The 14,531-nt window shown below is 32.3% G+C and overlaps 1 protein-coding gene and 1 pseudogene across 1 annotated transcript; one reads left to right on the top strand and one right to left on the bottom strand.

Moving 5' to 3' along the window:
• Nucleotides 1-1,975: 1,975 nt before the first annotated feature.
• LOC125854251 (uncharacterized) lies at nt 1,976-2,539 on the top strand. Its single transcript, XM_049533746.1, has one exon. It carries the CDS (start codon nt 1,976-1,978, stop codon nt 2,537-2,539), a length of 564 nt encoding a protein of 187 aa, XP_049389703.1.
• Nucleotides 2,540-3,633: 1,094 nt separating this feature from the next.
• On the bottom strand, nt 3,634-7,970 carry LOC125855505 (uncharacterized; annotated as a pseudogene).
• Between the last annotated feature and the right edge of the window lie 6,561 nt (nt 7,971-14,531).

Raw genomic sequence — 14,531 nt, 5'->3', positions numbered from 1 at the left:
TGGCAGGGGTGTTGTTGAGTCTGGCATTTCTAGTCATCTGTTCTATGTGGTATGAGTTTGGCTTCTGGCACTTTAACTGTTAACTTATTTTTGTGCTTGCCTTCTGGCACTTTAGCTTTTAGTCCAGATTCTTATGTTTTGCAAAGACCCAACTAGTGAGGACTCTTATGGGTGTGGATATCTGGTATGTACTCCCTCGGTTCTGGATCTTTTCACACCCCAATAAAAATGCTCATCTATCTTTTGTTTTCTTGTTGCTCATTTTTTTGGCTTCCATTTTCTTTTTGCTTATCACACCAGTTTGAATTTTGTGTGTTGGAAGGATGTATATACTCCCCATAGACTTTTATATAATAGTATTAATATCTCCCAGAAACATTGACATTGTACATTTGCTGAACTGAACAATAATTGAATTAGATACAGTTGTAAAGGCTAACCTGAGAATTCATTACATAAGCAATGAAAAATAGACTAATCTGCACACTTTTTAACAATGTGCAGAAAAAAAATATGACTAATCTAGCTGTGCTGCTTTACTTCAATGGACGATAGGATCCTAGCAACAAATATATTAATTACTTGGCAGATGGTGTGTTGATAAATACGGAATCAAACTTTGCCACCCTCGTTTCTATAATTGCTACTCAAGTGTCAATAGACACATCAACAAGTAAAGTTGAAATTAGATATAAAATTGATGAAAGGTCTCCTCCAATTCAAATTCATAATGATATGGGGGTAAAAGTATATGTTGAAACCAAAAAGGAATATCGAGATATGGCAAGATGCCCTTTGTGTGTCACAACAACTGAACCAGTCAACTTGGAGACTAATTCTACACTCATTCCACTATTATGTTCAGACACTTCAGAAGATATGAGGGTTATACACAATTCATACTTCTCTAATACATTTAATGGTATTAGTGAAGCAATAGGGTTAATTGGCTTTGGATCATGTGAGGAAGTTGATGAGCTAGAAGAATTAGCACCAGGCATCATTGTTAATCCCAATCACTCTTTATTTGAGAAATATCAAGTGTATAAGAATAAATATGTCCTCACCAGTGCACTGAAAAGACATTCCATTCTTAAGCATTTTCAATTCAAGACAACAAGATCAAGCTCAATCAGGTAAGACCTAAATTCAAGTCACTTTAAATTATTGATTGTATATTAATTTTTTTTCAACAGCTATTCGATACAGTGCTTAGGAGAAAACTGTAGTTGGAGTTTACGAGCTTCAAGCTTGAACAAATCTCAAATGTTCTAGATTAGAGAATCTGTAAGTGAACACACATGTTTGTTGCTACATAATTCATTATCGAAAAGGCAAGCAACTAAGAGTGTTGTTGGGAGTATTATTGTCGGTAAATGTGCTGAACCAGATGTTATTTACACACCAAAAGATATACAACGTGACATGTTAGCTGAATATGGTGTGCGACTCACATATATGCAAGAATGGAGAGCTAAAGAAGCAGCTCTTGAATTAGTCTGGGGTGATCCAATTCAATCATATGCAAAGTTGCCAAGCTACTTTCGCATACTAGAGGCAACTTACCCTGGTTCCCATATAAGATTGCACAAATCAAAGGATGATCGTTTTCTATATGCGTTTGTAGCTTTGTTCATCTCGATAAAGGGATGGGAATATTGTAGACCAATTGTAGTTGTTGATGGAACTTTCTTAAAAGGAGCATACAAAGGGACACTACTAACCACTAATACCTTAGATGCAGCAGGTGAGACTTTCGAATATGATACTAGTCTTTTCTATATTGAATTTTTGAACTATGAATTAAAAATGAATTATAATTGCAGTAAAAATGTATTAAAATTGTATTAAACAAATTGTACATGGTGCAGGGAGTATACTGCCACTTGCTTATGCCATTGTTGATTCAGAGAATGATGCATCTTAGAGGTGGTTTTTTGAGCAATTCAGAGACGCATTCGGTCAAAGATTAGAGATGTGTATCGTTTTCGATAGGCATGCAAGCATTATTAAGGCAGCTTCAAGAGTCTATGATGAAGTACCTTATTTTGAGTGTATGTGGCACTTACTGCAAAACATAATGAAAAACTTCAGAAAAAGTCAGCAAAGGGTAACTGAGTTGTTCTACTCTATGGCAAAAACATACACCATGACAGAATTTAATCAATGTATGACAATAGTTGAGAAAATAGATAAGAGGATCAAAGATTACTTACTGAACATTGGATACAACAAATGGTCGCGTGTGCATGCTGAAGTAAACAAAACTTGGATGACGACGTCAAATATAGCAGAATCAGCCAATTCAAGAACAAGACATGCCAAAATTCTTATAGTCTTACACCTCTTGAAATTCATGAGACAGCTTGTCCAGAAATGGAATAACAATAATAGATCAAAGGCGACATTTTCAGGTTTTCACCTTGGGAAAAAGTATGAAAATATATTGCGGCGCAATAAAACTACATCAGAGAAATTAAGGGTATGCTTGATCTGTAAATTATTTTTGCTAATATTTTTTCTTCTGATTCATATCTAACATCTCTCTTGATTATATTTTTTTCTTTCCATAGGTTGTAGAGACAAATAAATATGTGTATACGCTACTTGATGGTATTACACAATTCACAGTTTGTCTTCACCAACATACATGCACATCTGGGAGATTTCAATTGGATGAGTTGTCATGTCCACATGCTTTGGCTGTTTTAACAATAAAGCACACTGGTTATGAGAAATATTGCTCTTATTACTATACAAGAAAAAATTTATTGCTGACATATCAGTTTCAAATGGATCCCCTGCCAGATGAAAGCACATGGAACACACCAACACATGTTCTTGAAGAGGTTGTACTTCCACCTCATGGAAAGAGACCACCGGGAAGACCAAAAAATAAAAGACATACACAACTGAGAGATGATGGATTCAAGAAGGCGAAAATTACATGCAGCAACTGTGGACAACAAGATCACAACAGGAAGACTTGCAAAAATGTTAGGCCTTATGATCAAGAATAAGAATAAGAAATAAAATTTGTTTTACCATGATTTTCTTGGTTAATTCATAATAGATTCAAGTTTAATTCAATCTATAAAACACTCTCTCGTCGTTTCCTTACTTATTTGTTTAAATTTTTTTCTTAATTCACTCTTCTAATTCAACTTTAATACATTGTAATACACTTTTAATACAAGTTTATATGGTTGATTTCCTTAGTTCCGCAATCTCGTGTTATTCAGTTTAGTGGAATGCTTTCTTAGTTGTACAATCTCATGTTATTCAGTTTAGTCAAATATTTCCATGTTTATAGTTAGATGTGATATGAAATAGTTGAAATGATATTCGATAAAATGCAACTTAGTAATTGCTTAAAATTCCCATTGAATATTTAGTTGGAACTGCATCTCTTATTTTAACTATTGATTACCTCAATGCTTAGTTTCCTTATTGTTGTTAAATCTTTATTGAAACACCCAAATACGAATTGGTACAATCTACACCTAATTACGAGATCCGCAAATACCCAAATACGAAAAATAGAAATATCTTTCGTGCAAGCAAGTACCATTGTATGCCAGCACATATTTGTTCAATAAAAGCTAAGCAATCAGAAAGTGAAGAATAGACCAATATAGTTTTTCATAGCCATACTAACTACAAACTGTTTTTACACCATATAGTTTACACAGTCATACTAACTAATATAACTATATTTCTTTATCTTTCCGGTCTTTCGTCTTCACTTTGAAGGTCACTCACTTGCTTCCTTCTTGCATATTCCCATAATATAGCTCCAAATCTCTTTCGGAGAATGTCTGCCTTTACTTGTTGATTTAGAATATGTTGGCCATTACTTACAAACTCCGCAAATGCAGCAACGAAAACTCCACAGTCCCTAAAAAATTTAATATAAAATTATTATCAAAATATCTACTTAATACAAAAAAGAATACCTATTTGATAATACTTACATCGAGTCATCTTGTTGTCTGGGAACACCTTTAGTTATGAAATGAAACTCAATTTTCTCGAACTCATCTATCCCACTGTATTTCGGTGTTGCCTTCAATTCAGGACGCTTATCATAGAACTTGACCACGCTCAAGTAATATGGTAAAACAATTAAAAGCATCTCAACAATATTTTTAACCTCAAAATTCACCCCATCCCTTGCCGGAAATGAATCATATACCTCCAAAGACCTTTGCACAATATCAAACACGACAAGAATCCAATGACAACCCTCTTTAATGTTTAGTGGAAAAAGAATATAATCCACTTTATCCCACGAAGTACTTGCCAACAAACGACATCCACATATATACCGGGAAATATCATCAGAATCTTTTACTTTATAGTTCTTCTTATTCTCATGAGCATCACAAAGTTGAAAGAAAGAAGTAGTAATTTTCGTCTTGAACACACAATCAGTAGTCGTAAATCGAACATTACTGTTGACTTCATATTTTCCTTTCTTTCTTAGATAATAGAAAATGACATCAATATGCTGCAAAAAATTAGAATTGAAATGTAAAAAAGAAATAGTCTCAAGAAACAAACATTCAATTAACCTCAAGAAACTCAGTAGGTGATATTGCAACACACAAGATTCACAAAATTCTCACAAGATTCAATTAGTCTCCAAGAAGTTGTCAGTTAGTCAGTGTTAACCACTTATATACAAAATGTTGGGAAAGATAAACACGTAGATAGTAAGACATTATCTTACACAAGGAGACTACAGTTGGTGTAATGTGTTCTAACCTCTATCCAAGCATTCTGGTCACAAATATTTCTCTTAATTACCTAAAGAAGTGTTGAAAAACAAGGACAGGTCGGAACAATAGGGAATTCATAGTGATTCAATTTGCTCACTATATAATACAGAATCTGAAACACATCAGCAGCTATTCAATCTAATGTGATTTGGCATAAATTATTGAACTAGCTATCCATCAATAGGAGCAGCTAGCACAGGATACACTGAATAGCTGGAGTGGGCTACAATGCATGCTACAAGTAAAGCAATAGAAACTTAAGTGTATAAAATGATACGAGCAGTAGCAATAATCTACTTCATATGGCAAGAGAGAAATTACAGAATTTTTCAACCCAAGGAAAGGAAAACAAAGGTGTTCACTAGACAAATCATTCAGGAAATTCAACAGCAGAGGTAGTATGACTCCTAGAATGGCAAGCGTTATGAATAACAAATATTGACGTCCAATTAAACTTTATACAACTAACCTCATCACACCATTCTTGTCCAGAATGTGCCAATTTGAAAAACCAGTGTCTTTCTGCTACATTACAACTACCTAATTCAAATGTTGGACTGATAACATTAAGAGCATCTGTATAAGGTGTCTTTCCCCTATCAAAACATAAAAAAATTAAAACATAAATACTCGGAAACAGGACAGCAACAAATAAAAAAGAGGTAACTAAGGAAACTAAAGAAGAGTGAATTAAGAAACTTGTATCTATTGTGAATTAGAGGTAACGAGAGAGTTCTATAGATTGAATTAAACCTGTATCTATTATGAATTATGTAAGTTATTCAATAGTAACAAATTAACCAACAAACTTCAAAATGAATTACCTCTTCTTTGTACCCATATAAAGCCACTTAATGAATGAATCGATCAAATTCGATTCATTATCTCCACCAGTTGCATATGAAAAAGGATGTTTTGTCTCAAAAAACTGACGTGTTACACATAAAGTTCCTCCAGATTCGAAATGTTGTGTGTAGGGAGATGCTATTAACTTTCCTGGATTTTTCTTTTTGCCACGTTTCTTCGGTGTCACTTTTTTTTTGTTTTGATCAACAGGGGCTCTTTTCTTTAGATAAGATTCTTCAGTCCTATTGATCTAAGAAAGATCTTCATCAAGAAAAATAAAATCATCAAGAGTATGCAAAGGTTTTTGACAATCATTTGTTGCATCTGCATACAATAGACATATTGATTAATTTACAGTCAACAGATGCAACACTTATTTATGTTGGCTTTGTTGACTACATTACCACAAGGTTGCGCCCCAACTGTATTCACATCAGCAACCTCTTGGACTGTAAGCAAAGTAAATATTTTAATAATGTTATTAAAATAAAATGAAAGAAGTTTATTTGAAGTGAAGAAAATTAATACCATTTATATCAGCAACAACCTCTGACAAAACTTTTTCAATAGCAATTCCTGCAACATCTTCCTCTGTACATAACAAAAACATTTAAAATAAGAGAGTTGAATTAACATATATGAAATATGTAATATATTTGTATAAAACCCTTCATTACCTATTTTACTTGACACTCTTTCAAAATTTTCAACGTCAGCAAATCTAACTGAAGTTTTAAGCACTTGAGATTCTTCATTTTGATTTGATCTCATAACATGAGCATCGTGCCCTCTTGATTCATTTACAGATGCATTAACATAGGGAGAGAATGTTATATATGTAATTAACACATATTATAAGAAAAGCGTATTAAAAGTATATTATGACTATAACAGAAATGTATTGAAAATATAAAGAAACCTCCATTGAAATATAATCCACCCGAAAACATCTCGCCAGCCTGCTTCTTAGATGGTTCCCTGACTTCTCTGATAACAGAGCTGTAACCGCCACTCTTAGCAAACAACAAAGAAATATCCTCCAATAATTGTTTGTTAGAATTCACCACAAATTCTTTGATTTGATTAAATCCTAAATCAATCTTCTCTTCAAGTGCTTTGTTATTTTCATTCACCTAGTAGATATTAAACCATAACACAAAAATTAAAATATAAAAGTTCTGGAAAAAAATAGCCTAAAGTCAAGTTTGTATATACCTTTACAAGTTCTTTTCTCAATTCAATAACTTCATTAGTCAACATGTCTAGACCATGACTTGATCCTTTAGGCTCCAATTTCAAAATTTCAGCATTGTAATCACGAGGTTCAGGAAGCCTGAATTTAGATACTTCATCTTCACTAGCCACTATGTTCTCAAACTGAAAAACCAAATAAACAAAATAAAAATAGATATAGTAACTTGAGTTGAATTAAACAATGCCATAAAATGTATTAACTTTGTACAAATACCATATTTTTTGTAGGCATGAAGAGACATTTCTCAATATATTTTTTCCATGGACTTTCGGCAATTGTCTTCCAATTCAAGATTCTTGGAATTGAGTCAGCAACCCGAATAGTTATATCTTCATCAACTTTTGAACAACACTCAAATATCCAAATTTGAAGAGCAAGAGGCAAGCCACCCAATCTATAGTATTTATGGGTTGACTTAAGCTCATGTCTCACAGAATCAGACAACTTTTTGTAGACATCTAAACCCCACGGATATGAATTGAATTGTCCACTTTCCACAAGGTAAAAATCTCTATTACTAATTTGGTATTCGTTGTCCTCATATGAAAATAAAAAATCATTAATGAAGAAGAGAACAGCCAATGAAACAGCTGAGTCATCATCTAGGAATTTTTTTAGCTAGAAACAACGCACATAGATGACTCTTTGCAACAGTGATTTTTTTCGGAAAATAACTACTCAACAAACTACATTTAGAATCAGGAACATTGATAGAAGTGCCATCACTAACACAATTTAAGCCGGTAACTATTCCAAATTCTCTAAGATCAAAAAACAACTTTTTGTTATTTATTTCAATAGCAAACACATCATCCAGTGTGTGTTTTAACTCTCTATTTATAAGGCAATGAATAACTTGTAGTTGTGTGCTTGCTTTTGGAAGGTCAAGAAAGTAACCAAAACATGTATTCCTGAACAACTCAAGTTGTTTATCAAATAAAGATAGTTTGATTTGGTCAATGACACTATGATTAGTGTAAGATGACCACCTACTCGAAATATACACAACATCCGGATGTTTCCAGAATTTACGATCCTGCATATGTATTAAACATGAATTAAAAATGTGTTACTACATACTAAAGTTGAATTAAAGATGAATTTCACATACTATGTATCAAAGCAAGGTAGTAATCGGTTGAATTAAAGATGAATTACACCGATGACCACTTCTGGTTCCAAAATCCAGACCCAGAACTTATCAACTTCAACACAAGCAGCCTAAACAATGATCTAGTTGTCATACACTTAAAGCTCTATTTTATATCAAAAAAACCAACTTCCAAAGCAATTTAAACCTACATTTCCACTTTATCCATTGGAACAAAACATTCGAGTGTGGGAGAAAAGATCAGATAGAACATGAAACAATGTTACACTCCAAAATATATGATGTGTCCTCTCATTTACACATCATTTCCATTTGTTTTCCAAATTAACACGAACAAGTGCTACCAGCTATTTCACAAGCTCCCACTAATTCTAGACAAAACAATGGACAAAAAGGAGATATTTTGCAATTAAGTAAAACATAAATGTCATATTCAAAGTGACTGCTAGCTTCCTGCTATAACACTGCTCTTCATTGGAAGAGTATTGAAATAGTCATGTACATGATTCCCACACACCCCACCTCCTTCAAATATATGATGAAGCATTTGGTCATATTACTTCCTGCCACTTTTTAAGAAGAACATTATGAGCCCGATATATAACCTCCTAATATATTCAAGACACTAGGACACTCAATCCCAAACTAGTTAGGGTTAGCACTCAGAATCCTATTTATCCCTCCCCTTTATTTAGGTGACCCTATTAATCAAACAAATGCAAAACCTGCTCTATTCACTTCCTGCCATTTCTTCAGATGACAATCCCTTAAACCTGAGATATAAAGCTACTAATAGATTCAAGACAGCAGGACTCAATCTCAAACTAGCAAGCACTGCAACACTATGCATCCTAACTTGATATCTCACATTCATATTTGACTGTTTAAAAAAAATTGTATTACTACATACTAAAGTTGAATTAAAGGTGAATTCCACATACTAGATCTCAAAATAAAGGCAGTAATCAGTATACAATCATTCCTAAAACAACAACTAACTAGGAAAAATACTATCACATACCGGATATCTACTCTCTGGTAGAATGACATTTTTGGGCAATCGATTTCGTGTTTTTGCATCCTTCACTGGCTTCTTCTTCTCCGGTCCATTTTTATTTTTCAATTTTTTTGACTGAAATTGAGGAGGTAAATCCTCAAAATCGTCATCACAGTCCACGATTTTCTTCGACGTAGATGCTAAATCAACGCATCTTTTTTTTTATTTCTTCACATTGTTCACCTCTTTAACTCATTTTTTACCTTTGTTCTGCTTCTTGTTCTACTCCTTGTTCTACTCACCCTTGTTTTGCTCACCCGATTCTTGTGAGATTCCCAAACTAAAATTGGGACAGTCATTAACTTCATCAGTAGGAGATGAAACTTGACCCCATATTCGACTCCTTCTATAAACTTTCTGATTCGAAGTACCAACATCACTAAGTATCTGCGGACTTCTTCTAGGCGATTTTGGTGCTCCTCCTTCTTCTTCCATTAGAATTTTGTGCTGAAAGATGGGGAAGAAAGAACAACAAAACCCTAAAATTTTCGGACAGAAGAGTAGAAAGAAAAGAGAGAGAGGATATGAGCGAATGGGCAACACTTTTCTTGCTTTAGTTTAAAAATTACATGAAAAGGAACAAAATTGTTTTTAAATTGTTTTAAGTAACTATTGCTAAAAGTTGACAAAAATGGTAATAAATTAAAAGTATACTTAAAAACGGTAATTATTAAATAAAAGACCTTTACTTATGTAATTTTCCCTTAAAAAAATAAGGGAATCACACCCCTTTCACATTAAAAAAAAAAAGAATCACACCCTTCAAAATTTATAATATAATATGAAACACATTCCTTACAAGTTACATCCGCAAAATATGTAAGTTTGAGCTATTCAATTCTTTAGTTATTGATGATTTCCTATTATAAGTAATGACAAGATTTTTTTTATATGAAACCCTAAAATTAAAGTGATATATATATATATATATATATATTATTTTAATCTTGTTAGTTTGTTTATTAAAAAGAGAAATCATAAACTAAAATTACCTTAAACTTTGACAATGATGATTTCTCTAAATTCTTGACTTGAAGTTGGAGACTTGAAGCTTCTTCTTTGTGTGGAAAATAGAAAACAAATTTGAAGAGAGAAGAAAAATATTGTTGGAACTTGGAACTTGAAAAGTGGGTGAGAAGGAAACTTTTGAAGTCTTTGACTTTTAGAACTTTCAGAATTTAGCTTCTTCTTTTTTTTAAATGAAAAACGTGTTTTTAGTTAATAAAAATAAATTGAAGCGAATTGGGTTTGCCTGAGTCGAACCTGCGACCTCTGTGTTGAAATCTTGCAGTTGTACCAGTGAACCATCCTGCCATCTTGAGAATGGGTTCCACAAGTTTTAATTTAATATATGATTTAATAATTGTAGAAGTAATATATCGAGTTTAGTCGGATGACCACGAGTTCCGGTGACCCAAAATTTATACATAAATCCGCCCCTGCTATGGAGTATAAATAGATAAGTATTTCACTTACATTGTCAGATTGGATGTGTATTTAAATTCAATTAGTCAAGTGAAGGAGTATTTTTAAGGTTGTCAATAGTTCATGAAACTAATAATTCATGTCGACTTTAAGAGTGTTTTCAATACTTACGGTGATTTTATTTATTTATGTTGTTGTAAACAAACAATTTTGGTAGCTTTCTCGTTACATATATAGATGAATATTAGTCTAAAATAACATGATGATGACAACAAAATAGTGGGGGGCGTTGTTTACTATGGTTGCAAATACATGAAAAAGATCACTAACCTTTCAGTTTCTCCCTATGCATGATTGATTCAAGTGAAGTTTGAGCTTTGTTTTTTAAATATGAAATATGCTATTGTTGCGCAAAGAAGGCAGAAAAAATACCCACCCAATTTTCTTGTGGATAGAATAATTTTTTTAGAGAAATATTAATTATGTTTTCTTATTTTGCCCTTCAAAAGTTATTGAAAAAAGGATTGACTTTTTATATTTTTTTTAAGGAATTAAGGTGCAAATCGCTAAAAAGGATAGAATAATGTATAAATTACAAAAGAGTGTACATGTTACGAGCAAAATTAATTACTCTCCCTGTTCAATAATAGTCGCCCACTATTGACTTGACATAGAGATTAAACAGTAAATGATGGGGGTAACATTACCAAATAACCCTTACTAAATATAAATCATCTAAACATTGAAAAATAAATAGTAGCATAGGTAAAATAGACATAACATGAAAAATTAATCATTAATTTTATAATGTTGATAAATATTGTTGGACATCCCAAAATAATATAATGAATAAGTAAAGATGGACGGGAAGTATTTTAAAAATAACGAAAGAGCGTATATGATATTGGACATGTCAAAATAATATAATAAATAAGTAAAGATGGACGGAAAGTATTTTTAAAATAACGAAAGAGCGTATATGACGGGAGCAACAAGCTAAAATTGAAACTCATTGTTACCTTTCTCTTTTGTAACTTGTCAAAAATCTTATCTCGAGCTTGATTTTCCTTGCGTATCAAATTTATTGCTCTTTCAACTTCACTGTTTTTGCTTGATGCCATCTCAAACCACACATCAAATATCTAATTCTTGATAACCATGAGTTGTTCTTTCTTCAACATATATTGTATAACTAGAGAGCACGGGCCAATATTTTACAATTTAAAGCCCAACATTTTATAGTAGTAGATGCATAAAGATACACAACAATAACCATACAATTACATTGATGCAAAGTACTAAGATAGAGAACTATAAACATTTATAACTATTTTGATGCAAATGTATGTTGAATAAGTATTTAAATTTTGCATAAAAAACACCATTCTTTTTTCTTTCTACTTTTATCTAAATTACTACACTTGACTTGAGTTTTCAATAAATCAAAATTAATTTCAAGATAATGACAACGAATGTAGGAGATTAAAACAATTTTTGATCTAAATCATAGACCAACAAAATCGAGAACTGCAATAAGGACATAATAGTATTGTGGATATCCAACATACAACTATTATGTTTTATAAAAAGGGGACATAAATGAAATAGACAACGATACATGTTGCTAATGTTGAGCAATTTTACATCATGGGTTCTTCAAAGATGGATGATCTTCATAAAAAAATTAATGTTCACTGTGAGGAGCTTAATTCAATCAGTTCATCTAGAGTGAACAATTGTAATCAAAATAAAAAGAAGGACTACCATTTCTATTGTCCGAATGGTAGAAGCAACAAAAAACACGATCCTTGTCAACTTTAGAATGCCCTTGGCTGGAAAATAAGCATACCCTCTGCTCAATTCTAGTGTAGATCAGTACCTTGTAGTTGCCTTGTTGTTATTCTTGGACGTATTGTAGGGGATGAGGAACTCAAGGCATAGGTTGGCATGACGATTTGGTCTATTTCACACATTTAGCTAAGAATAAGAAGAAAGAATTTTGAAATTTGAAAATAAAAATAAAAATCAAGTCATTAAAGAGAAGAGAGGAATTTGATTTCCGATGAAATCTGAAAAGATGGTTGGCAAAGGGTACCTTGTTTGGGATGGGGTTGTCAAGCTTACCCCAGGAACAAAAGAGCAACATCTATCTCATGCTCAAAAAATAAATTGAAGAGCTTGGGATTGAGTAACGCCTCTGGATGATATGAAAATGCAATAAGGAATCCCCGTCTGCTTGTCTACAAGCGTAGTTGTAATAGACATATATAATACACCAAAAATGTAACAAATGTTTTGAGTCTTCATTTAGATCATAAGCATATCCTATTTTCATAATGGTAGGGAGTTTCAGTTGGAGTCCGAATCTTTGTAGCCAATCTTTCGTATTTCAAGAAATCATGGCATAGAAATAGGTTGAGGTACCTGAGAAAAACATATAAATATCAGTCAATCTAGGAAGTTGGAGATGCATGTATTCAAAGCTTCAAACATTATACATATATAATAAAAGAGACAAATGCAGAAAAAAATAATCAAAAATCAGTAAGTAAGGTAAATGCAAGTACAGATACTTACCAGTGTACATCTGCAATTTTGTGACTCCTAGATATACACAGTGTTATCATTCTCACTGCATTTACTAAGTAATCTCCCTCCCCACAAAGGAATTTTAATGAGAGAGTTTATACAATGCACACATGCAAGAAAGGTGTGTAATAAAAATAATGATATGAAAAAATATAATGACCATCTACAGTGCGATTGTTGACATTATAAAATCTATAATTGTGTCTTCATGTAAATTTTCCTTCACAAGGGAAAAAAAGAGTGAATTAGTAATCAAATATACATGAATGCTCTGATGTTTTTCAATCATGCCTAAAAAAATTTGAACTTCTTATTAGCTTCTCTCATCTCTCATCATAGCATCTATAATCCGATTTCATATTCTTTTACTCATAATTTTTGCTTGGTATATGCATACGTAACAATCAATATAATAGTAATAAGTCAAAGCCATTGAGGGTGTTCTCCAGATTGTGGCTTTTACTCTTAATTTTGTCAACTTCTTCATAAAATTTTCACATAGTAAATGAAGATATATAAGAAATTAATTCGTACAATGACATAGAATAAAAGGAATTCATCAAGAAATGAGAGTAAGAACGTGTTCTAACTTAAGAAGAGAATGAAGAGGAAAAAGAGTTGAACAGAAGTCTAGCAGGAGAAAATTTGTCTATGATATTTGTGCATGATCTATACCTTAATACAATCGAATATCCCTGTTAGCAGGGGCGGCTCTACAGCTTTGCAAAAAAACAATTGCCTTACGCCCCAAAATTTGAGGGGCCTCATTTTAAAAGAAAATAATAGGTTATAAGTATTTTTTTAAAAAAATATAAAGTATTATTTGTAGAAAATAAAAACGTTTTATAAAAGAGCAAAGAAGTAATAGACGTTTGACAAATTATGAATGCTATGCCTCAAGAAAGATTAAATAATTGTCTATAATAAACTTCATAAAAAATATATATTCAAATTTAAGGTCTCCATTCAAATTTGGCTTTAAACCACCGATTTATTAGAGTCGCCCCTGCCTGTTAGTCACTTGAAGGTAGCCGACCTCGAAATTAATTAGTTGTGGACAAATTTCATGACCTCCAGCAATATAGCCTCTATGAGTAACGTGATTCTGCACTATGGGCTATACAAGTCAATTAATATTGATTATTGTGATATTACAACTCATCAATAAAAAAACTCTCAGAAGCTAAGATTAATCAGTTTCATTAACTCGTTAACCTTCTGAAATAATTTCTTAATTTTTCTTGAAGCAGCAGGGAAAAAGTAGTAAAGCACTTGAACAAGTGTTCAAATTCAAATAGATGGTGGATAGCTATTTTGTGTGTTTACATCCCACTTTATTCAAATAGGGCGAAATGTCGCGGTGACTCAATAAATAAACAATTGAATCAATTTTAAAAGAATTTTAAGAATAAACGAATTTTAAAAGATTCACCACCTAATTTTAGGAAAAATTAGAAAATCAATTAA

Source organism: Solanum stenotomum, chromosome 2, assembly GCF_019186545.1.
Source record: "Solanum stenotomum isolate F172 chromosome 2, ASM1918654v1, whole genome shotgun sequence".
Lineage (NCBI taxonomy): Eukaryota > Viridiplantae > Streptophyta > Magnoliopsida > Solanales > Solanaceae > Solanum > Solanum stenotomum.
The sequence above is the reverse complement of the archived record's forward strand: the minus strand, read 5'-3'. Positions and strand labels throughout refer to the sequence as shown.